General features: G+C 39.3%; 1 protein-coding gene across 2 annotated transcripts in view; it reads left to right on the top strand.

The window, feature by feature from the left end:
- Positions 1-27820, top strand: part of KAT2B (lysine acetyltransferase 2B) — a 115658-nt gene that overhangs the window by 76451 nt on the left and 11387 nt on the right. For both annotated transcript variants that reach the window (XM_024245200.3, XM_024245201.3), the window contains exons 7-13: positions 1049-1155; positions 5716-5841; positions 8787-8923; positions 12029-12237; positions 13557-13683; positions 23074-23184; positions 25045-25188. In XM_024245200.3, coding sequence (XP_024100968.1) covers positions 1049-1155; positions 5716-5841; positions 8787-8923; positions 12029-12237; positions 13557-13683; positions 23074-23184; positions 25045-25188 — 961 coding nt within the window. The remainder of the gene's footprint in view (positions 1-1048; positions 1156-5715; positions 5842-8786; positions 8924-12028; positions 12238-13556; positions 13684-23073; positions 23185-25044; positions 25189-27820) is intronic.

The raw sequence follows: 27820 nt of genomic DNA, 5'->3' as shown, positions 1-27820 counted from the left end.
GTGTGCCTCTTTCCCCATTCACCTATTTACAAAGTGTTTTTTTTTAAGTTGTGTATCTATATTTCATTCTAAAAGTGAAGAAAATTTGGTTCAGGGAAAAAATGAAGAAGAAGACCACTGATAGCTTCACCACTCTGAACTATTTTTAGTGCTTTTAGATATTTCTGTTTTTCCCCCATTTATTGGTGAAAAAAATTCAGTAAGCCTCAGAGGGACTTAGGTATCTGTATTTCTTTTTTCTTTTTTTCTCTTTTAATTTTTTATTCTTTTTAAATCACCTGCCCTATTCTGATAAGCATCTGTATTTCTAATAAGGTTTCCAGATGATTTCTATGGGTTGCCAAAACTTGAGATCCATTTGGTTTAAAGTTAGCATAGTAATTAATCACTGGTTCCAATCCTGATCCTGCCATTTACTAGTTGTGGTAATTTGATCCAAATATTTAACTTCTCTGTGCCCTAGTTTCTTCATCTGTGAAATGGGTATGAATTTTATCTCATAGGGTTGTTACAAAGATCAAATGAGTTAATATACATCAACCACTTACAACACTGCCTATCATGTAGTAAAAGCTATATATGTGCGTGACAAATAAAAATAGAATATATAACTCATAGGGTTGATGTGAGGATTCAGTAATAAGTTCTTAGAGCAGTGCAGGCACAAAGCAAGCACTCAATAAATATTAGTAACTTTTGTGATGGTAATGACAGTGACAGTGCAGCTATATGGAGGGCTGAAATCGTGCTCTGAGATTCACTGAGGAAGATTAATGCATTTCTACTGATGTAATTCATATGTCTGTATCCTATGTTATGTTAAGCTATGCAGGGTCAAAAGAGTAAACATTTGTATAAATGCATTTCTGTATTTGAATATACCAGGGCTGCCCAACTAAATCATAATTTGAGTTGTAATTCTCCATTATATTTCTGATTGAAGGTTTGAGACACTGATGTTAAGGTGATTGCCACAGATGATTAGGGCTGTTGTCCTTACAGTAGTTTTTTTTTTTTTTAATCTTACTGCTATTACTCTTGTGTCTAGATTTCTGTCCATGCTAGAAGAAGAAGTTTATAGTCAAAACTCTCCCATCTGGGATCAGGATTTTCTCTCAGCCTCTTCCAGAACCAGCCAGCTAGGCATCCAAACAGGTAAGTTTCCTTTTACATAAATCAGAGAACAACCAGGAAGGCCAACCTGAAGTGTAAGTTGCAGTTCACTGCAACTTATACTTAGCTCTATAGTCAAATGAGCTTAGCTCTATAGTCAAATGCTGGCTGTTTTCAAACCCAATTATAGTCTCAGTCGATGGCTAGATACACCTAGGAATCAAGTCTCAGTCTGACCTCTTAATCTATGATGTCTGTTTTGTACATCAAGTTACCACCAGGTATAATGGTGGATAGTGAGTGAAAGCGGCAGTCTTGAGTCTCAGGATGTGAACTACTTCACTGTGGGGCAGGGCATCCTTGCTATTGCTTGAATCAGCCAGTGGCATCAGTTGGCATTTTGTGAGGAAGGAAGACAGGTGCCTTCTGGAGTCACAGTGATCCCAGAAAGAGGATCTGAATTCCTGCCTTTGACACTAGGAAGACTCCATGGAGAAGTTTGGCAAGAAATGCCAAAACAGTTTATATCTGGCCATGGGGAAAGACAGGATGCAAAATTTTGATGTCAAGAGTTTTTTGTAGTGCTCTAGGTCAATGTGTAATATGGGGGCTTGTGAGTATTGCCTCTAATGCCTCCAGCAAAGAAAAAATGATTTATTCTTGCTTTAAAAACAAAATTGAAGGATAATTTATAGATAGTAAAATGTACTCTTTTTACTGTACTGTGTTTTGACAAACACATATACTTGAGTAATGACCACTGCCATCAAAATATAGAACAGTGGCCTCCTTCCAGACAGATTCTCTTGTACCTCTCTATAGCGCATTCATAGTCCTACCTCCAGCTCTGGCAACCAGTGATCTGTGTTTTTGTTCTTACAGTTTTGCCTTTTCCAGAATGTCATAGGAGTGGAATCATATAGTAGATAGCTTTTTGAGACTGGTAACTTTAATTCAGCATAATGCATTTGAGAGGTGATTTTTGAAAAAGGTTTTCATCTAGACCTCAAGTTTAGGTGTAAATATAACTAAATCCCTACAAACCAAAGTACTAGTGAATGAGGAATTTTATTTGAATCATACTCTTTTTGTTTGAGCTCATTACCAAAAACATGTCAAAAACGTCTTTGTGTCCTTTTTTTTTTTTCTAACCTGAGATTGTAATTTCATGTATCTCTGGTCCAAAACCTGTAGTGCTTTGGGGCCTGTCTGTGCCTATTACATGTTTCTTCTACAGTTAAGCAGTCAGTATTTAGTGGACATGTTTTCTGTGGTTACTGGACATATCCTTTGCATTGCTCCCTCTGTACCTGTGCTATTCACTTTACCTTGGATTTGATCTCACCTAACTTTCAAATGGCATTTCTTCTGCAAACTCTTCCCTAAGTTCTCCCATCCCCTCTAGCAAGGACTGGATCTCTTTTCTTCCAGACTTTCATAGAGCCTTGAATATATCCTATCCATGGTTCTCAAACATGGCTGCACAATGGAATCACCTATGGAATTTGAAATGCACTGTATACTGTTTTCTGAGTACCATTCCAAGAGAGTGTGAGATTATTGTCCTGGGGTGTGGCCCGGACATTGGGACTTTTAAAAAGCTCCCCAGGTAATTTTGATGTGCAGCAACATTTGAGAATGACTGTGTTAGACAATACTCACCTCATATTATCCTAGCCTCTTTTTTTCTGTATGTCTTTTATCTCCTGTGAATGCAGCTTTTTGATGGTCAGAGACCCAGTTTTGTCACAATAATTGATACATTTATTAAGTGCTTGGCTAAGACGCTTCCTTGGTATCTTTAAGCCTTTTCACAAACCCTGGGAAGTTGGAATTATGATCTCCTTTACATAGTTGAGGAAATAGAAGCTCAGGGAGGAGCAACAAATTGCCCAACATAGAGCTTGTAAATGATGGAATTGGGTTTCACATCCGTATCTAATTCCTAAATATTACACTGTATTAAGAGAGCCAGAACTGTAACCACTACATCACACCATCTTGGTGGGTGCTGCCAATATACAGCATACACTTGTGGAAGGAATGAGTGAAGAACAGTTCCTCACTCAGGCAGTGGGGGACCAAAGTTATTCAGCAGGATCAACATAGTTCTCCTTTGGTGGGTCTGTGGAGAGGATTTCTCTGTGTGTGAAAACTCCCCTTGACCCTTGTTTGCTCAAAATTCTCCAATCTGCTCAACTTCCAGCCACATTGTTATCTGTCGTAGTACAGGATGGAGAAGGAAGAGGTTGTTGTCTGTGACCCTATGGGAATTTTATTCTTTTTTCTGTGGCTAAGGTTGTCACCAAGTTAAGTTGGCTTGTACACTTTAGTATTACCTGAAGCCATCAGAAGTGGGCTGTCTTCTCTTGTTCTACTGTAATTGCAATGTGTTCTCTTGGGGGAAAAGAAGAGTGTAATCATCTACTTAATTAGCATGTCTGCATATCGATGCATCTGTGATAAATGACATTCATAAGGATGGACCTGAAATTTTACAAGATACTCAGATGTCTTCTGAATCACCAGAGCTTTCTCTTTGTTCAGAATCACTCCAGTATGCTTTGAAATTCAGAAGGCCTATATATTGGGAGAAAAAAACATAGAGCCTGGCACTTTAGTATATTCTGATTTTTGACGAACCACTGGCTATTCAGTTAGAAGTGCTATGGGTTGGTATCTCTCTTGCTTGGTTTACTTATTTTATTGCTTTCTTGGCTGCTGGGAATGTCCTTGTTGACTGAACTGTGGCTGTGCTGAAATGTAGATGAACATTCTCTCTGACAATTGTCTGTACTGCCATGCTGTGTCCTGTATGTGACCAGTGTTATTGAGAATGTCTGTACCCCTTGTCACCTCTCACCTCATCAGCTACCAGTCAGCAACACAGCTAGCAAAGCAGCATCCTACTTTGTACAATGGCCTTTTCTAAAATACAAAAACAAAAAACCCTTTTTGTTTGGAAATACTATCAAACTCACAGTTACAAGAAGAGGACAAAGAAATCGTGTATATTTTCAGTAGAGTTACAAGAAGAGGACAAAGAAATCCTGTATATTTTATATGCTTTACCTGGTTATAAACCAATTGTTAACACTTTGCCATCCTTGCTTTATTATTACCCTTTCTCTATCCCTTCTTTTTCTCTTTTATTCTCTCTCTACTCTTCCCCTAAGTTATTTACATATATATATATATATATATATATATATATAAATTTAGGAGAAAAAATTAAATATATATAAAATATATGTTTTTAATTTATATATAATATACAAGTATATTTACATATGTAAATATATATTATATATTATTTATATATAGGTATATATATTTTCTCCTAAATTTGTGTGTGTGTGCATGTGTGTGTGTGTGTGTATGTATATATAAAACTTAGGGGAGGAGTAGAGAGAGAGAAAAAAAGAGAAAGAGAGAGCTATATAGGCCAGGCGTGGTGGCTCATGCCTGTAATCCCAGCACTTTGGGAGGCTGAGGCGGGCGGATCACCTGAGGTCAGGAGTTTGAGTTTGAGACCAGCCTGCTCAACATGGCAAAACCTCATCTCTACTAAAAATACAAAAAATTAGCCGGGAGTTGTGGCAGGCACTTGTAATCTCAGCTACTTGGGAGGCTGAGGCAGGAGAATAGCTTGAACTAGGGAGGCAGAGGAGGTTGCAGTGAGCCAAGATCGCACCACTACACTCCAGCCTGGGCGACAAAAGTGAAACTTTGTTTCAAAAAAAAAAAAAAAAAAAAAAAAGAGAGCGAGCTATATATATAATATATATTTATATGTTATATAGAAATACAAATATATATTATATATATTTTTTCTCCTAAATTAGTTGAAAGTTACAAACATCATGCCCCTTTAGTAATTTTGATGTCTCTCATATATTCTCTAACATAAAAACTATGGTTTTCTGTCAGCAAATTTAACATTGATAAAGTATTGTTATCTAAGCTATATGCTGTCTTCTGTTTTTGCCTCTTGTCTCAATAATGTGGTTTATTGCAATTTTTCCATTGCATCAGGAGGCATATGATGTTTGCTTGTCCCATCACTGTTGGTATTAAGTTTGATCCCATGGTTCTGGGGGTGGTCACCAGCTTTCTCCACTGCAGTATTACCACCTTTCCTTTTTAATCAAAAAAATACTTTTATGGGGAGGTATTTTGAGACTGTATAAATATCTTGTCTTCATCAAAATTATACTCACAGGGTTTAGCCTACACACATGATCTTCCCCAAATCAGTTATCATATGGTGGCTGCCAAATAGTGATTTTTTTTTTTTTTTTACTAACTTCCATAATTCCGTCCTTATTTCTTTGTTGGTATTCTTGAGCTTTCCTTATCTCCACTAATTTATTTATGTATTCATTTATTATTTTATCAATATAGACTCAGATATCCTTATTCTGTTTAATGAGTTATAATCCCTACTGTCTTTACGGTCTTGATGCCTTGTGGGTTATGTTTTAAAGATGACTTATTTTGTGGCATTGGGCAGGAATGGGATGGTCCCATGTGCACTTCGTTTCTTGTTGCCTAAGAAAGGAGTCAGTCATCTAACACCTTCTTCTCCTTTTGCCGGGGCAGTTATCAGTCCACCTCCTGTGGCTGGGACAATTTCATACAATTCAACCTCATCTTCCCTTGAGCAGCCAAACACAAGGAGCAGCAGTCCTGCCTGCAAAGCCTCTTCTGGACTTGAGGCAAACCCAGGTAAGCTCTTAAGAGGGGATAAGAGAGGGCTGTGACTTGCTCCAGGAGCTCCATTACCTAAGGAGTGCAAAACGTAGACTTGAACCAAGTACAGATTGTGCATGTCCCAGATTTTAACAGCTAGAAATAACTTTGTATCAGGCTTTTGGCTGTACTGGTTAGTTATTGCCATCTTAAAACTGTAATAACTTATTGTCATAGCTCACTCATTTGGTGTGTTGCCTGAGAGTTGGCTGATTTCAGCTAGTCTCACTCAATCTTGGCTGGGCTTGCTTGGAAGTTACCCATTGATTATAATCTCTGTTTTGGGCTTGGCTTGGCTAGAGCACTTAAGCTGAAGCAACTCTGCTTCACATATTTCTCATAATTTTCCTGGGACTATTGGGCTACCTGGAACATGTCCTTCTTGTGATGACAGAGGGCAGGAAGAAATACACAGTCTCTTGAAGCCTAGGCTCGGAACTTGTCAACCATCGCTTCTGCCACATTCTTTTTTTTTTCTTTTCTTTTCTTTTTATTTGAGATGGAGTCTCACATTGTCACCCTGGCTGGAGTGCAGTGGTGCGATCTCAGCTCACTGCAACCTCCACCTCCTGGGTTTAAGCGATTCTCCTGCCTCAGTCTCCTGAGTAGCTGGGATTACAGGTGCCCACCACCATGCCCGGCTAATTTTTTTATTTTTAGTGGAGATGGGTTTTTGCCGTATTGGTCAGGCTGGTCTCAAATTCCTGACCTAAGGTAATCCACCTGTCTCGGCCTCCCACAGTGCTGGGATTATAGGTGTGAGCCACTATACCCTGCTGACTTCTGCCTCATTCTGTCATCCAAAGCAAGTCACATAGTTGAACTCAGAGTTGAGAGGTGGAGAAGTGGAAAAAGGTAGTCTATTCCTTTTGTAGGAATAACTGCAAAGTCACATGGCAAAGAGTGTAGATATGTAGATACCAGGAGGGTAAAGAATTTGGCCATTAATGTAATCTACCACACGGGCAAAAATATCTCTTGATCCTAGAAGCATTTCACAGTTAGAGAATGTTTTGAAGGTTGCATTTCTGTCCACAGACTTGACATCAGACAAATCTTGGATGTGACCAAATTTTTAAATAAAAGAAGTACCATGAAAGAGGGAAAGAAGAGGGTCTTATAATATAAGAAGTACCATATATGTAGCATATGCCACTATTCCCTTTCACTTCCAAGGGAGATATCACTAATCCATGCAGAAACTCTTTACCAGTGAGCTTGGATTCAGCCTCAGATTTAAAAAAAAAAAATCATAAACACCATTAGCAGTCTAACAAGCAGAGGGCATATCAAGTACAAACCCCAGCTATGAAATAAATAGTTTTCAGCATTACTCTTAGGGAATCATGGAATTTGAAGACTTATTGGTCAGATGTCTGAAAATATTGTTACTTGTCTCCAAAAACAAACAACAACAGAATTGTAAAAAAAAGAACTTGACGAAAGTGATTTAGTAAATAATATGTAATATTTCTGGAAGAATCTTCTACAGTCAAGTTACTTTATATTGTTCTGCTCCTTTTCAACTAGAGATAGTGAGAATGCTATGTGGAGAATGTTATATTGAGATAGCAGTGGGATTCACATGTGAGGAAATAAATTAGATCTAGACATCTTAAAAATTCAAAAAATTTACTTGTAAAAATAAATACATGTTATGTCTGGAAAAAACTGGAAAAACCAAACATGAGAATAGAAAGGAGAAAAAAACTACCATGCAATCTCATGAGGAAGGTGGAAGAAAGTTCTCTCTGCCTTTGCATGGCCTCTCCTATTGTGTGGAATGGTGAGATTGCATCTACTTGATAGGCTAGTGGCCCTCCTCACTTTGTGAGGCATCATTTTAAGGCAAAAAAGCATTGTAAAAGATAGTGTGTCATTTTATAAAAAATTAAATCCATAATTTTATTAAAAATAAAACAATTTATGGTATATTTCAAATATATAATATATAGATATATATACATAATATATGTGCATACATACACGTATACGTATGTGTGTGTGTGTGTGTGTGTGTGTGTGTGTATAGCCAAGCCCAGCACAGATATTCCTATCAGTGGGTAGACTCATGAGCAAGCCTGCCAAGATTGAATGAGATGAGCTGAAATCAGCCACCCATCAGGAAACATATGAAATGAATGAGCTATGATAGTAAGTTGTTATGGTTTTAAGACTCATTTGGGGTTGGTTTATTACATAGCAATAACTAACCAATAAAGCCCAAAGCCTAGTGCAAACTGATTTCCGTACATATATGGTGGGGTGCCGGGGGGCGGCGGGGCGGGGGGTGGAATTAACATGACTACAAGGAGAAATAATCAAATCAACCAGCGGTTGAGGGTTTAAACAAACAACTGAGTAATTCATAGGTCAAACAGACAAAAATATCAGTAAGGCTTTTACTGATATCCATACAACATGATCAGTAAGCTTGAGCTAATGGAGTTATAGAGATCAAAATATGAAAATACACATTCTTTCCAAGAAGACACTGCACATTTACAAAAGATTGGTCTTATTTTAGGCCATAAGGTAAAAATTTCAATACATTTTGACATTTTGGTGTCATATAGACCATGTTCTCTGACCTCGAAGAGACTATATTAGAGAGTACTAATAAACAATAGCTAGAATCACCCCCTTGCATTTGCAGGTGAAGGAATATGTGCCTTAATATTTCATGTATCTAGTTAAAAATCATCATAGAAAGTAGAAAATATTCAGAATGCATTGGGTTGGCAGTTATTGTGAGCTCACAATAGCTCTCTTTCCTATCTTCCTTTGTCACCCCTTCCCCTGGTGGTAAACATAGAGTTGACCTCCGTGCCCATCAATGCTGTTAGAAAATTAGTTGGCGCGTATTATTTGTTTTGTGTTTAGAACCACCCGTTGTTTGCCTTTTATTTTGATCACCATAGGAGAAAAGAGGAAAATGACTGATTCTCATGTTCTGGAGGAGGCCAAGAAACCCCGAGTTATGGGGGATATTCCGATGGAATTAATCAACGAGGTTATGTCTACCATCACGGACCCTGCAGCAATGCTTGGACCAGAGGTCAGCAGGGTAAACCTGGGCAGCCAGCTGGTAGACCTCTTCTGCTCTCCTGGCCACTCCAGCTGTCAGAAGTGGGGATGCTAATGCTGAGAGTTAACATGTTATGCTACCCTGGTTTGCATTTAACCTGGTGGTCAGTGTGGAGAGGGCAGGAACAACTGATCAAGAGGTAATTCCCCTTGATGAATATCACATCACAGGTCCACTTACTAATAATCTCACAGTTGAAGGCATCGTTCCCAGCTTTTTATCTTGAAAAATTTCAAGCCCCCATAAATGTTGCAAAAATTCTGTGATAAAAATCCATAGACTCTTTACTTAGATTCAGCAGTTAACATTATGCCACATTTGCTTTCTCTCTTTCTCTCTGCGCCTCCCCATATGCTCTTTCTCTTTCTCTCCCCGCTCCCCATGAACCATTTGGAACCATTTCAGAATTAAAAACACATGTCATAATACTTCACCCCTAACTATTTTTGCATGTACTGTATCTCATAAGGAAGCTATTCTCTTACATAACCACAATGCAGTCGTTACTCTTAGAAAATTTAGCATGGTTACAATATTTTCTAATACAGGGTTGGTGAATTACAGCCTGCAAGCCAAATCTGGTCCACTGGCTGTTTTTTTCAAATAAAGTTTTATTGAAACATATTGTCTGCAGCTGTCTTTGCATTACAACAGTAAATTTGAATAATTGAGACAGGGAATGTGTGGCTTGCAAAGTATGAAATATTTATTATCTGGCTTTTCACTGAAAAGCTTGCTGACCTCTGGCCTAATATAAAACCATATTTAAATTTTCCATATAGCCAGATGATGTCCGTTACAACCTTTGTTGTTGTTGAAGGATCAGTTAGGGATTGTGCATTGCATTTAATTCTCATCGCTTCATTTGTTTAGTCTCCTTTAAAACAACTCCCCAGCCCTGTTGTGGTCTTTTGCAGCACTGCCATTGGTTAAGAGTCTTGGTCGCTAGTTTTGTATAAGGTCCCTCTTTTTGGATTTGTTGATTGTTTACTAAGGATTAGATTCAAGTAAGGCATTTTTGGTAAAAATGCTGCTGTCATCTCATTGCCTTGCATCTGAGGGCATGCAAGGCAATGACATTTCTTAAGACATGCCTGTCTTAAGACATTTCTGACAGCTTCCAGGAAATGAAGAAATGGCTTGGAGATTATATTACAGTGTTAATTTTCAATTTGTCATGTTTCCTTAAGTATTTATTTTATGATATTGAGGATACTTCAGAGAACCAGAATGTTGTAATAGAAAAATCTCTTCCTAAAATTGATCTTTCCATTTCCTTCTAGATATCCCGTCTGTGAGGGCTTAAGACTATAGTTTTTTAGGGATTTAGTAACGTTACAGATTAGCTGAGTTTAGGTTTTTTTCAGGTATAAAATGGGGATTTGTACTAGTCTATTGCATTGCTACAAAGAAATAACCTGAGACTGGGTAATTTATTTTTTTAAAGAAGAGCTTTAATTGGCTCACAGTTCCGCAGATTGTACAAGAATGGCATCAGCATCTGCTCAGCTTCTGGTGAGGCCTCAGGGAACTTTTACTCATGGTGCAGGGTGAAGTGGGAGCAGGCACGTCACATGGTGAGAGAGGGAACAAGAGAGTGAGGAGGAGGAGCCAGACCCCTGTAAACCACCAAATCTCATATGAACTAACTGAGCAATAACTCATTCATCAACAAGGGGATGGTGCTAGGCCATTCGTGAGGGATCTGCCCTGATGATCCAACACTTCCCACTAGGCCCCACCTCCAGCACTGGAGATTGCATTTCAGCATGAGATTTGGAGGGGGCACACATTCAAACTACATCAGGATGCAGTCACATGTTTCAAAATATTTTGGATATATTAATATTTAGTAGTGTACTAGAGCTGGCTTGTACTGGAATGCACAAGAAAATTGTTAAATTTTCAGGAGTTTTGTGAGCTGGTTGTTCCATATGTTGGTAGCTTGAAGTTGACTACCGTGGCACCTGGTTACCTGGATAGCCAGTTCTGGACTAATGAGATGAATTGTCACCAGTTAGGGCCTTCCTTCCCTGAAGAGCTGTTTGTGGAGCATTTACTTGCAAACCACTAGGCAGATTAAATAAGATGGGGAGCATAAGTGCTGGCACATGGTTGGGCTTCCAGCTATTGTTGAGTGTAGATATTCTCTGGAAAGAAAACTGTTCTTTAAAAAGAGGTGTTAAGCATATATACATGAGGCTGGGTGCAGTGCCTCAGCCTGTAATCCCAGCACTTTGGGAGGCCGAGGCGGGCGGATCACGAGGTCAGGAGTTTGAGACCATCTTGGCTAACACGGTGAAACCCTGTCTCTACTAAAAAATACAAAAAATTAGCCAGGCGCGGTGGCGGGCGCCTGTAGTCCCAGCTACTCGGGAGGCTGAGGCAGGAGAATGGCGTGAACCCGGGAGGCGGAGCTTGCAGTGAGCCGAGATAGCGCCACTGCACTCCAGCCTGGGCGACAGAGCAAGACTCCATCTCAAAAAAAAAAAAAAAGAATATATACATGAGTGCTACTATTGGGCCTGTAATGAGAAATTGAATGTGTCATCTCAAGGGTCCTTAAAGCTCAGCTGGAGAGGGTTCCTTTAAGCCAGAGGTTGGCAAACTATAACCCACAGGCCACATTTTGTCTGCTTACTGTATTTTTAAATAAAGTTTTATTGGAACAGTACTGCACCCATTCTTTAACATATTGTCTGTGGATGCTTTTGCATTATAGCAGAAGAAGGAGTAGTTGTGACAAAGGCCTTATGGCTCACAATGTCTAAAATATTTTCTATCTGGCCCTTCACGGAAAACTTTGCTGGCCCCTAATCTACACTGAATACCGTCCATGTACACATATAATACTCCAATTTCTCAAAATGCTTTACCTGCTTTTTCTGTCTTGTCTTCATAACTTGTATGTGTATGTGTTTCTGTGTGTATGTGTGCACACGTGTGTATTTAGGACTCTGAAAATCCACAAATGTGTATCTTATTAGAACAGAGATGAGAAGCTTGGATGTATCCTGTCCCCACTGTCTTGAGAGAATAGCTCTGTGTAATTTTTTTCTATCTCTTGCATCTCAGACCAATTTTCTGTCAGCACACTCAGCCAGGGATGAGGCGGCAAGGTTGGAAGAGCGCAGAGGTGTAATTGAATTTCACGTGGTTGGCAATTCCCTCAACCAGAAACCAAACAAGAAAATCCTGATGTGGCTGGTTGGCCTACAGAACGTTTTCTCCCACCAGCTGCCCCGAATGCCAAAAGAATACATCACACGGCTCGTCTTTGACCCGTAAGTGGTACTTTCTGTTCCTTCTTCCTTATTTCCTTTTTAAATGAAAGAGGAACTTCTTAGATAGTGAAAGTCAGCCATAGTAATCCACCGAATACTACTGCTCCTGTCTTGCTGTGGATACAGAGCTACACCAAGCTACTTTTCATGTCTGAAAGTGCCAAGATTAATTTTCAACAATTTACAAATTTTCTTGTTAATGATAATGAAACTTTATATTTTACATTGCTGATGACTATCCTGTGCTTCATTCTTTATAGCAGTGAGAGAATGTAACACTAAGATGTTCTGCTTTTTTCATAATCAAAATACTGGTTTTGGTATCTTAACTAGGTGCCATTATTGCCCAGGTCTGTGGGCAATTATTGGAATATAAGACAGGTTAACTTCGAAAATCCATTGCTTAAAAAAAAAAAAAAAAAAAAAAAAACTAGGCCAGGCGTGGTGGCTCATGCCTGTAATCCCAGCACTTTGGGAGGCTGAGGTGGGAGGATCACCTGAGGTTGGGAGTTTGTGACCAGCCTGACCAAATGGAGAAACCCTGTCTCTACTAAAAATACAAAATTAGCCGGGCTTGGTGACACGTGCCTGTAATCACGGCTACTTGGGAGGCTGAGGCAGGAGAATTGCTTGAACCCAGGAGGCAGAGGTTGTGGCGAGCCGAGACCGCGCCATTGCACTCCAGCCTGGGCAACAGAGTGAAACTCCATTTCAAAAAAAAAAAAAGATAAAAAAACCCCCACAAAACCCTAAAGAACTAAACTTCTCTAATTGAATTTATTTTAACATACATAGCCCAGTAGCCTATGGGGACTGTGATCCATGCCTGTGACAATTCAGAGTGATGCTTTAGACAGACGGAAGGATTCCATAATGCAGAGTTTTGCAAATTGTATATGTAAATTTTAAATTCTTTTTCATAATGTTTCTGTAATATTTTGGAGTAAGACTTAACTCTTCAGAGACACATACCATGTTTGTCCATGATTCCTGCTCTCCCTGACCCCTCCTTGGCACTGGCTGTGCCAGTTCCAGAGCACCCCCGCACATACTCTGTTCTCTATTTGTAAACCTCAGGCACTTCTTAGGTGACTGGTATTTTGTTCTGATGGGAGTGCTGATGACGTCTTGTGCAGGCAACCTTGCTCTGAAAAGTTCAGATAAAAGGATGGTCTAGCGAGATAGGGGCTACATGAAGGAAATTTCTATAGAAACTTAGGACGTGTCCCTCTTTCTTAGTTGGTTAACAAGGAACACCCCAAAAAGTATATTTATGTAACTAGGATAGGTAAAACTTTGACATAATCTTATTCTTTCAGGAAACACAAAACCCTTGCTTTAATTAAAGATGGCCGTGTTATTGGTGGTATCTGTTTCCGTATGTTCCCATCTCAAGGATTCACAGAGATTGTCTTCTGTGCTGTAACCTCAAACGAGCAAGTCAAGGTAAGGGTAAACCCAAGGTCTTAGAAGAAAAGCAGAATGTGGGGCCTCTCACTAAGGCCTGCAGAGCTTGGGAAGATCTCTGTGTGCCATGTCCAGAGAAGGTTCAAAGTGGAGTTAAGGGCTTTCTGGGAATAGTCCTCTCACTCCGATGGTCTCCAACCTTTTTGGCACCAGGGACTGGTTTCACGGAAGACAATTTTTCCACAGGTCAGATTAGGGCTATGGTTTTGGGATGAAACTATTCCAGCTCACATCATCAGGTATTAGTTAGATTCTCATAAGGAACATGCAACCTAGATCCCTTGCACGCGTAGTTCACAATAGGGTTTGCACTCCTATGAGAGTCTAGTGCCACCACTGATCTGACAGGAGGCAGAGCTCAGGCGGTAATGCTCACTTGCCTGCTGCTCACCTCCTGCTGTGCGGCCTGGTCCCTAACAGGCCACGGACTGGTAATGGTCTAGGGGTTGGGGACCTCTGTCTCACTGTGAGTGTATGTGTATGTGCGTGAGGAGAGTAAGTGGTTTCACCTACCAGCAAGTAGGGTTGTACCAAGGCTTTGTTGGACTTTGGGGCAAGGTACCAGGATACTGTACAAGTTCAATATGTAACTCAAGTGTAACTCAAGTGTAACTCAAGCAAATGAAGGGATATTTGAAAAATCGATCTCAGTGTTCATTGTTAATTTACACATACACACAAACATGTAATCAAAATTAGTGACACTGAACTACTGGAAAGGATATGGTTAATGTGGATTAGAAAGATGATTTAGGCAGCTTACACTTCAGAAAGATTTCTTATGACTTTGTCCCTAAGGGAAAACAAGGACTAACGAAATTCTTTAAGGGAAGTCATGAAATTTTCTAAGGGAAGTCATGTAAATTTATGAATAAATTTCAGAAGTTATTCCTGTAGGGTTTGGCATGTGTTGGAGTGTCTTTTTGTTTTGTTTTGTTTTTTATGTTGCTAATTTATCTTCCCAGTTGTCTTTGGCTTAGGTCCCTTCCTTTCTGGGAACTGTGTCCGTATTTTATTGGTATTGCAGTTGGTGTCGCAGTCTGGCGAGAATAAACTAGACTCTGAATTGACAGAAAGAGCTCTCATCTAGACCTTGTCCTGTTCTACTTTCTTGCTTTTAAGAAAAGGGAACCAGAAAACATGTCCTTAGAATGTTATTCATTTAGGGCTGGGCAGTGGCTCACACCTGTAATCCTAGCACTTTGGGAGGCTGAGGTGGGTGGATCTCCTGAGATCAGGAGTTTGAGACCAGCCTGACCAATGTGGTAAAATCCAGCTTCTACTAAAAATACAAAATTAGCTGGGTGTGGTGGCACATGCTTGTAATCCCAGCTGCTTGAGAAGTTGAGGCAGGAAAATTGCTTGAACCCGGGAGGCAGAGGTTGCAGTGAGCCAAGATCACACCACTGCACTCCAGCCTGGGCAATGAGAGCGAAACTCCATCTCAAAAAAAAAAAAAAAAAAAAAAAAAAAGAATGTTATTCATTTAGGATTTTCATGGGTGGACTAAAGATTAGCAGCTCAGGATGATTAAGATGGCTGCTGAGAAAAATTATTGGAAGGTCTAAAGCAATGTGTCCAATAGAAATATAAAGCAGCCTGAAAATATGAGGTTATAAAAGTACACATATTTTATGCTTTTAAATTTTCTAGTAGTTATATATATTTTTTAAAAAAAGCAAGTGGAATCCAGTGAGATTAATTTTGGAAATTTTTTTTACCCATATATCTAAAATATTATTAATATAACTGCAACAGGCATTCAATGTCATGAAGAATTATGGAGACCTTTTACATTATGTTCTTTGTTCTGTACTGTCTTTTTTTTTTTTTTTTTTTTTGAGACAGGTTCACACTGTGTTGCCCAGGCTGGAGTGCAGTGGTGCAATCTTGGCTCACTGCAACCTCCGCCTCAGGGGTTCAAGTGATTCTCCCACCTCAGCCTCATGCGTAGCTGGGAACTATAGGCACATGCCACCATGCCCGGCCAATTTTTGTATTTTTAGTAGAGATGAGGTTTCGCCATGTTGGCCAGGCTGGTCTTGAGCTCCTGACCTCAGGTGATCTGCCCTCCCTGGTCTCCCAAAGTGCTGGGATTACAAACATGAGCAACCACGCCCAGCCTTATACTAACTCTTTGAAACCAAGCATGTATTTTACATTTACAACACATCTCAATTTAGACAAGCTGCCTTTCAAGTGCTTGATAGGCACATGTGGCCAGTGGCTCCTGTATTGGACAGTGCTGGTATAAGTATTTTGTTGACTCCTTCAGCTTCAAAGAAGCAATACCATTTACAGAAACCAAAAATAAGTCCCTGAAAGGAATCATTCTCTGCATTAGGGGCACAGCCTGTGCTATTGGTACTTTAGCTTTCCTTGATAGCTTCACTCTCTGGTCACAGTACCCATTTTTTAAATTATTATTATTATTATTATTTTGAGACAGAGTCTTGCCCTGTTGCTCTGGCTGGAATGCAGTGATGTGATCTGCTCACTGCAACCTCCGCCTCCTGGGTTCAAGTGATTCTTATGCCACAGCCACCTGAGTAGCTGGGATTACAGGCGTGAGCCACCACGCCCGGCCTCAGCACCAATTATAGCTGCTGCGATGTATTCTCAGAAAGCACAAGTGGAGCTTTTTGTCTTCGACTCCTAGCACTAAGCATCAAAGGGCAAATGCAATTCAGCAGTCTTACATTCATCATTCTCACTGGGGAAGGTGAAGACCCACATTTGCTTGCAACTGATCTCTGGCTCATTTTCAAGGAATTCTGACAGTGTGTCTTTAGATGGTGCTGTTGCTGTGTTTATCATTATTCCACACTAGCCAAAGTGACAAATGTCCAGATGTTTCCAAAAGTTCAAAGTTTAAGAACTTACTTAAAGGAAAATTTTATTTGGCTTTTCTTAGGGTGAAGACCTGGAAAATGTGTCCTTGTTTTGTAATTTTAGAAAAAGATGGCATAATTTTTATTTTCAAAGATAGCTGTACCAAACACCTTGTTTGGAAAGGTTGATTAAGGTTGAGTTGGACACTTTTAGGGATACTAGAGGGAAACTGAAGGTATTTAATATGAATTGGATACTTTGTCTTATTACTTCCCAGAAAGGCAATTCCTCCCCTCCTCCGAAACCATGTAATTTTCTAAAGACTTGAAGGAAGGTGGCCAAGCATCACAAACTCAGTAGGAAGAACAAGAAAAGCAATCACTTCTTGTAAGTGACTTGAAACTGTAGTTTTAGAAAATGAAGATTAGTCTTTCAAAACAAAATAGAATGGATGAGTTCAGTGTGTGTGCATGCGTGCATGTGTGTGTGTTTTAATGGTAAGAACGTGTGTGTGTGCATGCGTGCGTGTGTGTGTGTGTTTTAATGGTAAGAACCAATCTTTAGTAGAAGAATGGGAGAAACAGTTCTTCCATTAATTTCCTGGTCTTTTTTTTTTTTTTGAGACGGAGTTTTGCTCTTGTTGCCCAGGCTGGAGTGCAATGGCGTGATCTTGGCTCGCTGCAAACTCTGCCTCCTGGGTTCTGGTGATTCTCCTGCCTCAGCCTCCTGAGTAGCTGGGATTACAGGCATCAGCCACCATGCCCGGCTAATTTTTGTATTTTTAATAGAGACAGCGTTTCATCACGTTGGCCAGGCTGGTCTCGAACTCCTGACCTCAGGTGATCGCCTGCTTCGGCCTCCCAAAGTGCTGGGATTACAGTCGTGAGCCACTGTGCCCGGCCAATTTCCTGATCTTTTTACTGTCCTGTGTCATTAATGATTAATGAACAACTTTTGAGACATCACACTGCCCAAGATATTTACATTTTCACTGGCGTATAGTCTAAGATAAAGATTGCTGAGCTCTGCCAACCCAGCAACACTAGACAACATGGAAGCACTGCTCTAATATGGAGTAAAACTGAATGGGTCCCAGTGGCTGTAGCATATGTTATTGAAAACAGCAAATTCATAAGCAGAGGTTTTATTTTTATTTTAATTTTTTAATTTTTTTGAGATGGGGTTTTGCTCTGTTGACCAGGCTGGAGTGCAGTGGCATGATCACAGCTCCCTGTGTCTGCAACCTCCTGTGCTCAGGTGATCCTCCTACCTCAGCATTCTAAGTAGTTGGGATCACAGATGTGCACCACCATGCCTGGCTAATTTATTTTTTGTAGAGATAGGGTCTCCCTCTGTTGCCCAGGCTGGTCTCAAACTCCTGGTCTCAAGAGATCCTCCCTCCTTGGCCTCCCAAAGTGCTGGGATTACAGGCGTGAGCCATGGTGCCCAACCATAAGCAGACGTTTTAAGTATTTATTTACTATATTAAAAATCTTGGCTAAATGGCACTTTAAAATCTGTATATGGTCATTTTGGAGAATCATGCTGATAAATTCCTGTGAATTCTTTAAATTAGATTTTTATGTGGATTTATTGTGCTGAAAACACAAGATAACATTTGAGAATTTACTTGAAGCTCCTCTCCTGATTTTGGAATATCCTGTAATCTAAAAACAATTTGGGCTAGGTGCGGTAGCTCACGCCTGTAATCCCAGCACTTTGGGAGGCTGAGGCGGCGGATCACCTGAGGTTGGGAGTTCCAGACCAGCCTGACCAGCATAGTGAAACCCCATCTCTACTAAAAATACAAAATTAGCCGGGTGTGGTGGTGCATGCCTGTAATCCCAGCTACTCAGAGGCTGAGGCAGGAGAATCACTTGAACCCAGGAAGTGGAGGTTGAGGTGAGCCAAGATTGTGCCATTGCACTTCAGCCTGGGCAACAAGAGTGAAACTCCATTTCAAAAGAAAAAAAAATTGAATTTGATATTATATACAGCTTTAAAATTATGTAGCTAATGTTTATTTACCATAGTAGGTATTTAAATAAACACTGAAGTTACCAGATAGTTAGAAAATGATCCTTTTGATGGCAGGTAAAAATAAAGGTGTACAAACAAGGGGAAATAGGTCTGGGGTTAAAATCTAAATAAACCTTTGCTTATAATAGCTTTATGTTGTCACTGCCTCTCTAACCAAGGCAGTACTTAAACTACCATGACTGCTAGTCACAAATACTAGCTAGATACAGAGGAAGTTCAAGTTAAAAGACACAGCCCCTTCTCACAAGCAGCTTGGAATCTGGAAAAGGTTTTTGGAGAGATGACAAATTTGTGGTCACTGATGAAAAATATCTTATGCAGGTTTTGAGAAGCTATTTACCAAAGAACCATTGTTGTTCTTGAGTAAAATTAATTGGATTATGGATGAAGGGGACAAATTTATAGTTTCTATTAACTCCTTACAAGATGGTGCATACCACATAATCTCTCTTGCATTGACATCCGTGTTAAAGTGAATTTCATCAGAAGACACATTTTTTACTAATTTTTAGATATTAGTTTTCCTGTGCACATGCGATTCACTCCAACTGGCCAACAATTTGCTTTCCTCTAGTTAAAAAACTTTTTTTAGAAATAATTTTTAATTATATAAGACATACACAAATGCGTTTTCAGATAAAACAAAAATCCCATTTCCCGTTTCCACTACCATCCTGCTATTTTTGTCAGCTTGGTACGCATCCTTCCAGGTACTTTAGTATTGACACATATATTGGAACTTACTGAACTTACAGATAAGAGGGGATTGTGTGTTTTGTTGTTGCTTTTTTCCCATTTAAATAAATGGAATTCATATTATATGCATTGCCTTACTGGAAAAAAACTTAACATTGTCCTAGAGACCTTTCAGCTTTAGTGCATATATGTGATTGTTTAAATTTGTATTTAGATACATTAAATTAAAATGAATATTTACATCCTTGGTTACTCAGGTACTCAGTAGCTACATGTGACCAATCATTACCATATTGGATAGCATAGATAAAGAACATTTTCATAATTGCAGGAATTTCTATTAATGCTGATATATAGCTACTTTATTCTTTTTATACAGTATTTTATAATACGGATGCACCATAATTTATGTAATCATTTCTCTATTGAAGACATATTTGCTTATTTCTGGTAATTTTCTGTCACTAACAATGCTGTGTTTGGAAATGTTTCCTTAGACACTGAGAAGCAGAATTCCTATATGAATGAATATGGCCAGTCTAAATTTAAAAAATTATTTCCAGATTGCCTTCTCAGTGGGTCTACCAGTTTACATTTTTCACCAGTGGTGTTGGAGAGAATAGTTCTCACTACCATTGCTGGCACTGGGTACATAAACTGTAAACATATTTGCATGCCATCGAGTGAAATATTTCATTTTATGGTAGAGTGCTCTGATCTCTATTGAGGTCGAACATATCTCTTATATTTACTGGTAATATTTATTCTTGTTCTAGCCTTTGACAAATTTTCTTTTATTCTATCTCTTTTTTGTATTGATTCTGTAGAAGATATTTATGTATTTTTGATATTAAATCTTTGTAGTATATGTTGCAACTACACCTCCCTCATTTATCATTTGTCTTTTGTTTATGGTATCTTTGGTTACTTATGGTGCCTTGAAGAAGTTTTAAAATTTGAAGTATTCTACTTAATAATCAGTCTTTTACTTCATGCTTTTGCATTTTACATTTTCTTTAAGAAGCCTTTTTGTATTCCTAAGTTATATGCCCAGTTTTCCTATATCTTTTTATAATACTTTTGTAAAGGTTTATTTTACCTTACATTTAGATTTCTAATCCATTTCCTTCTCTTGTTTTCAATTTGACAAACTCTTTTAAGGCCTAGCTTAAACATTTTCTTTTCCTCTATTGCCCTTCTCTTTACCACCTTGATTATGGTCTTTTTCACTATTGTTTTGTTTTGTTTGTTGTTTTTGTTGTTGTTGTTGTTTGAGACGGAGTCTCGCTCTGTTGCCAGGCTGGAGTGCGTTGGCGTGATTTCGGCTCAGATCTTGGCTCACAGCAACCTCCGACTCCCTGGTTCATGCCGTTCTCCTGCCTCAGCCTCCCGAGTAGCTGGGATTACAGGCATGTGCCACCACGCCCAGCTAATTTTTGTATTTTTAGTAGAGATGGGGTTTCACCATGTTGTTCAGGATGGTCTCGATCTCCTGACCTCGTGATCTGCCCGCCTCAGCCTCCCAAAGGGCTGGGATTATAGGCGTGAGCCACTGGGATTATAGGCCACTGCGCCCAGCCCACTATTGAAGATACAAATATATCACTCTGTACAAATACTGCATAACAGAAATGTAATGCAGGCCTCAAATGCATGTCACATATGTAATTTCAAAATTTTGAGTAGCCATATTTAAAAAAGTAAAAAGAAACAGGTGAAATTAATTTTGACTTTTTTTTACTTAATATGTCTAAAATTATTGTCATATCAACATGTAATAAGTATAAAATGTTCGTAATGAGAATTTTTTTCCTAGTGTGTTTTTATACTTCAGGACATTTCAAACTGGACTAGTCTCATATCAGTTGCTCAATAGCCACATGAGGCTAATGTCTACTCTGTTGAATAGTATACCTCTATACACATGTGTTTATATGTTTATCTTCCCCATTTTACTATCGTCTCCTCAAGGAGAGAAATAGTTCATTTGTCTTTTTATCCAAGTTTTATTCAAACTCTCCGTGTTCAGTATTGTGATGTGTTTGGGAAAAGCTAAAAGCTAAAATGTCTTTGGGTGACATCAATGGAAGAATAATTTGCAGAAGAGGGAGATGATGATACTGTTCTGTTTACTGGACATACTGTCCCCTTATTATTATGCTTGGTCCTAGGATCCATGCTTTAGAAAGGCATTGTTATATTAGAAAAAACTCTGAGAAAAGTTATTAGTGGCCGGGCGCAGTGGCTCACGCCGGTAATCCCAGCTCTTTGGGAGGCCCAGACGGGCAGATCACGAGGTCAGGAGATCAAGACTACCCTGGCTAACACAGTGAAACCCCATCTCTACTAAAGATACAAAACATTAGCCAGGTGTGGTGGCGAGCACCTGTAGTCCCAGTTATTCGGGAGACTGAGGCAGGAGAATGGCATGAACCCGGGAGGCAGAGCTTGCAGTGACCTGAGATCGTGCCACTGCACTCCAGCCTGGGTGACAGAGCAAGACTCCGTCTCAAAAAAAAAAAAAAAAAAAAAACAAAAGTGATTAGTTTGATAAGGTGTCATTCAGTCATGCCATATGAGGAATGACTATAGCCTTGATGGTGGTTGGCTTGGGACTGGGGAAGTATGGATGGGCATGTGTGAGAGAGCATAATCTTCAAAGGCTTGAAGGGCTGTTAAAAGCAGGAATGAGTCTTTGTAACTCTAGGAGTAGAACTAAGGTCAATAAGTAGAAATAACAACGACCAGATCTTGGGTGAACGTTAGGAAGGAATTCCCAACCATATGATACCTGAAAATGAATTGGTCTATCTCACCACCAAGGAATTGGCCTACATTGGAGGTATTCTAGCAGATTGCCTTTTCATGATAGATGGCAAAAGACCTCTAGCCTCATATGGGTTAGGGGGTTAGATAAAATGACTTCCAAAGATCCTTCTGTCCTTGAGGTACTGTGATTCCATGAGATCATACCTGGGAACATATTTGAGTTCTTTAGAAAAATGTGCCACCAAATTGTAGAAAATTTATGCGAAGATATTTGGGTCTGGACGCTTGGATTTACTTTTATCTCTCTTTATGAGGTTCCAAAACAATCACATTAGATTTATACGTTTTCTGTAAGCTTTGTCACTGAAAAAACTTCATATTATAAAAATATTTCAGTCACTGAGTTTATTCAACATTGTTCACTACCTTTAGTTACTTTCTAATGTCTTCTGGCTGATTCAGAGATTCGGGGCTTCTCAGACCTTACTTGGAAAGATCTGATAAGACCAAATTTAAAATGCTGTGTATGTGATGATTCAGTTCTTTAGAAGGGTTGCCAGTTTGTAGTGTACAGTAAACACTTGGATTACTAAATATTCTAGTGAAGATTAGCACTTTTCATTTGCATCTTTTTTTTTCTTCTGAGAATCTCAGATACCTTAAAGATAAGCAGAAATTCATAATCTACATTCATTCTGAAAACGTTTATATTAATATTCAGCAAGTGATCTTTCAGATTGAGCTAGGAACTTGTGGCCCTGGTGTGTTATTTTCAAATAACTAGAAACTTATGTTTTCAAATGATGATTTTTATCTTTGAAGCAAGGATTTTGATTTTGTTTTGGTTTTATAGCTTATTTTCAAAGTTAAGAAACGCAAGAAAGTGTGTTAATATATTTCCTTCAGGAAAGGTCCTGGTTGGTAAAATATGTGAAAGTACAAACTCCTGAATTCGCCATCATTTCCTGATGAATTTGTAAAAATTTTTCTCCCCAATCTAATGTATTTGTTTGTATACTAACTTCCACACAGGGCTATGGAACACACCTGATGAATCATTTGAAAGAATATCACATAAAGCATGACATCCTGAACTTCCTCACATATGCAGATGAATATGCAATTGGATACTTTAAGAAACAGGTTGGTTTCTCACCGCGCAACACTGTTTTGTCATTCCTTTTCTTAATCTGTTCTCAGGTAGCGTTCTTCCAAAGAAGTTTCTCCCCCAGTGTTTTTCTTTTTTTTTCCTTTTCTTTTATTATTATTATACTTTAAGTTTTAGGGTACATGCGCACAATGTGCAGGTTAGTTACATATGTATACATGTGCCATGCTGGTGTGCTGCACCCATTAACTCCTCATTTAGCATTAGGTATATCTGCTAATGCTATCCTTCCCCCCTCCCCCCACCCCACAACAGTCCCCGGAGTGTGATGTTCCCCTTATAAGAAAAGGCATTTGTTTTACAAGCCTTATGTCAAAAATAAGCTTCAGCCTGGATTAGAGAGTGTCACTAGCACATAGTAAGTACTGAATAACTATTTGTTGAGAGAATGAATGAATGTCACCTGTCAGTGAGGTATAATATTGCATCCTAACTTTGGATGCAATATTAGAAAATATGCAATATTAGAAAACTAACTTTGGATGCAATATTAGAAAATATGGTTTCTAATAAGAAATTCCCAGTCCTGGAATTTGGTGGGTAGCATTCTCTGTGAATGAGAAAAACAGATTCAGTTTCTGGAAGGCCTCCATTTATGACAGCAGAGAAGAAATCCTGGAGTTTATAAAAACCTGCAAACAGTCCTGATTCTACAGCACATAGTGGGCTAGGAGCTTGGCTGTCATCTTTGCAGTTCCTTCCTTTCTCCATTCCTCCCTTCCTTTCTTTTTTTTTGAGACAGGGTCTCACTTTGGTGCCTAGGCTGAGACTGCAGTGGTGCAATCTCAGTTCACCACAGCCTTGACCTCCTGGGCTCAGGTGATTCTCCTACCTCAGCCTCCCAAGTAGCTGTGCCTACACCCAGCTAATTTTTTGCATTTTTAGTAGAGACAGGGTTTTGTCGTGTTACCCAGGCTGATCTCGAGCTCCGTCCAGGAGCTCGATTTCTTGAGTCCTCAAGAAATCCACCCACCTCGGCCTCCCTAAGTGCTGGGATTATAGGCGTGAGCCACCTCACCAGGCCTCTGTCCTAGCAGTTTCTTATCAGAAGTTTTCAGCTCAGGCCACGTGCAGTGGCTCATGCCTGTAATCCTAGTACTTTGGGAGGCCAGGGCAGGAGGATTGCTGTGCTCAGGAGTTTGAAACAGCCTGGGCAACATAATGAGAACTTGTCTTTCTTTAAATAAGTCTTAAAATAAGTTTTCAGCTCAGCTTTTTGAGGACTATTCTTTGACTGCATATTATTTTTAATAGTGATTTATAATTCCTAAACATTTTCATTTACTTTTCTGACTATAAAAGTAATAAAGCATTAATGTCATCAAAACAACCACACATTGTGACTGTCTGGAATTTTTTTGCCTGCAAAGAAAGGATTTCATTTCCTCAGAAACGTTAAGCTTCTAGTCACTTTATTTTTTTGACCATCTTTTCTTTGATAATTTAGATCAATGTTAGTTATTGATTTGTTGAGAATCCTGGGGACCCCCTCACCACTTTGGGAGAAATTTGCAACGGTCATATTTAATTATGTAATTCAGTACAAAATTAAACCTAATTTTTACTTAATACCTGTTTCTGTTTTAAACTTTTTAATATTTCTTGCATTTTATTAGGGCCATTTAAAAAATGTTGTCTTGCTTCCTATTTACACAGTTAGATTTCTGGTGTTTTTGAACTTCATGGGTAGTTTTAAGCTAATCCTCTTCAGAATAGTACAATGAGAACTTCAAAGAAGCTTGTCTTGATTCCTCACACAGTGCCTGGAACACAGTTAGCACTCAGTAGATATTTAGTGCATGGTGTTCATATGAATGAATTTACTTGCTTTTCAGGGTTTCTCCAAAGAAATTAAAATACCTAAAACCAAATATGTTGGCTATATCAAGGATTATGAAGGAGCCACTTTAATGGGATGTGAGCTAAATCCACGGATCCCGTATACAGAATTTTCTGTCATCATTAAAAAGCAGAAGGAGGTAAGCAGGTGGTTGACTCACTTACCTTCTGTACAGGCCAGTCTTAGCTGGGGTGGGTTGCATTTCCTTGGGTGCTGTGTGTATGTGTTTACTGGATAGCAAACTCTCAGTTTGCTGTGGGTTATCTAGATTTCTTCTCTCTCTCTTTTTTGACACAGCGTCTCTCTGTCACCTAGACTGGAGTGCAGTGGCACTATCTCACTGTAATCTCTGCCTCCTGGGCCCAAGCAATCCTCGTACCTCAGCCTCCTGAGTAGCTAAGATTACAGGCGTATGCTACCATGCCCAGCCAATTTTTCTTATTTTTAATGGAGACAGCATTTCACCATGTTGGCCAGGCTGGTCTCAAACTCCTGACCTCAAGTGATCCACCCGCCTCGGCCTCCCAAAGTATTGGGATTACAGGTGTGAGCCATCGCGCCTGGCCATAGATTTCTTCTTTAAAGGTATCCTTTATCTGTTTCCTTTCTCGGTTACCATTTCTACAAGAGTCATTACTTTTTAAATTTGTGTAAGATACAAAATGTGTAAAATATGGTGACATATTTTAACTTCACCTTCAAGCCATTTTACATTCTGGCCTCATTTTACATTCTGGCCTCAATTATCGTTCCCTCTCTTATCTCTACTTTCATCTCCAAATACTCCAAGTGCATCTATTTACTATTCTCCAAAGTGTTTTGTCCATTAGCCACCCCCTTCACTCAGCACACACATAAATCAAACCGTTTCAGCGTGTGTTCCAGTTCCTCTTCTGAACTTCTCTAGCACCAGTTTGATCCACCTATTTGAATTTCAGTTATTCATCTTACATAGACATTTACCTTACTGTATATTAATCTCTGCTTTTACATTGCAAGTTCTGAAGGCTTATCCTTCTAGGTATTAAGTGATTTGTTATTTGGTATTGAGGTGACATTTTTTATGCATATGAATGAAAAGAGAAGCAGTAAAAGGGAAAGGTTGATAGAGTTGAATACATAATAATTTTAAATTTTCTAAGGCAGAAAAAAAAACACTCATGATGAACAGAACTGGGGAGTACACAAAGGCCATTTATTGAAAGAAAGAACTTTGTGTGTTAAGTCCAGGTTCACCTCCTGGCTGCCCCCATTTGGGTGGAGTTTGCAGCTGTGTCATCCCATATCAATTCCACTTGATACTTCTGTTATTCGTTTAGTGCACTTTTCTCTAACAAATAGCTAAGGAGGACATCTGTCTTATACCCATCTTTGTTTTCTGGTTTCTACTAACCTCCTTAATCCCCGTTCTTAGTTTTTTGTCAGGCATTATCTACGTAACAGCTCCAAAGCTTTTTACACAGTGTCTGGTGCATAGTAGTTACTCATTAAGTATTTTTCTTTTACTTAAAGTGGCTCAGTCTTGTTCTTATGTTTCCTGGGGAAGTGAGCAAAGGCTTTTTTTTTTTTTTTTTTTGAAAATACAAACAACTTTTGTTGCTTTTTGTTCAAAGATGTCAGCCTAAGAGAGAATTCCAAGTAGGCACTTGGAAGAGTTAATAAAGCACAGCAGGCTCCTCTCTCCCTGTCTCTCTGAAGAGCTGGCTTTCCTCATTGTTCTCTCTGGAGCTTAATGAGCAGGTCTGGATTCAGCAGCACATCGTTCCGCATTAGAGGCTGCTGGCCAACTAAAGCCATCACCCCACTGTCAGCTGCTCTTTCCTCATTCCTCCTCCCAGCAGCACTAATTCATCCCCACGGTGTTAGCTGAGAGCAGGATTCCCTTGGCAGAGTCTGCAAATTCACATTGTACATGATCTGTTGGCCCTTCAAACCTACAGGGGAACGCCAGAAGCGCAGAGCTATTTTAGATGGCTAACAAAGCAGTCAACTTTTTAGAAGCCAAGGCTCCCTCCCCATTCTTTTTTCTCCTCTCCTCCCGCTCTGCCTCCAGCCTTCCCTCACACATTCCGTTGAATAGGTGATGGAGGTTTGGAGATCCTAACCTAGTTTTTTAAAAAGCTATCTGAAGTCACTTCAATAAAAGTATATTTGGATTCATGTAGTATTTTTTTCCACAGAATTCAGTTGATTTTTTATAAGTATTATTTATTCCAACTGTGAAAAACCCCTCAAGGAAGGTAGGGATTCATGGTGGCAGCAAAGAAACAGTGAATATTCTGAGGCATTTCCTAGCCCCTAAAAGTATACAGGAGCAGAATAAGTTGTAGTTGTCATTAGTAGAGATAGAGAAAACTAATATAGTTGGACAGGTGGACCAAGAGTGGAGAGTTAAATGCTACTTTGTGAGTGTTGACTCCAAGGGAAAGGTAGGATCTGTAGGGGCCTCATGTCACCTGACATGGCTTTGTGGGAGATTTGTTTTGAACTGGGCAGCCTGGTAATGAAATCTGCATTAGCGGAGTCTCAGAGTCCAATGTAAACAGATTTGTGGGCACATGAACAGGTAGGACCATTGTTATGTTGGTGATGAAGGCACTATTTGAGAAAGTGCGCAACAGGCTATGAGCAAGCATAATTGGGTGTATATGTGCCTGTGTCTGTGTGTGTGTGTGTGTGTGTACATACATATACCTATGTACATGTATGTGTGGATAGGCTGGGTGGTGGGTGGGGGGATAAATTCTTAAATCTTAATCTACATGTGACAA

This window comes from Pongo abelii, chromosome 2 (assembly GCF_028885655.2).
Source record: "Pongo abelii isolate AG06213 chromosome 2, NHGRI_mPonAbe1-v2.0_pri, whole genome shotgun sequence".
Classification (NCBI taxonomy): domain Eukaryota; kingdom Metazoa; phylum Chordata; class Mammalia; order Primates; family Hominidae; genus Pongo; species Pongo abelii.
This window is presented reverse-complemented; position numbering and strand designations above follow the sequence as displayed.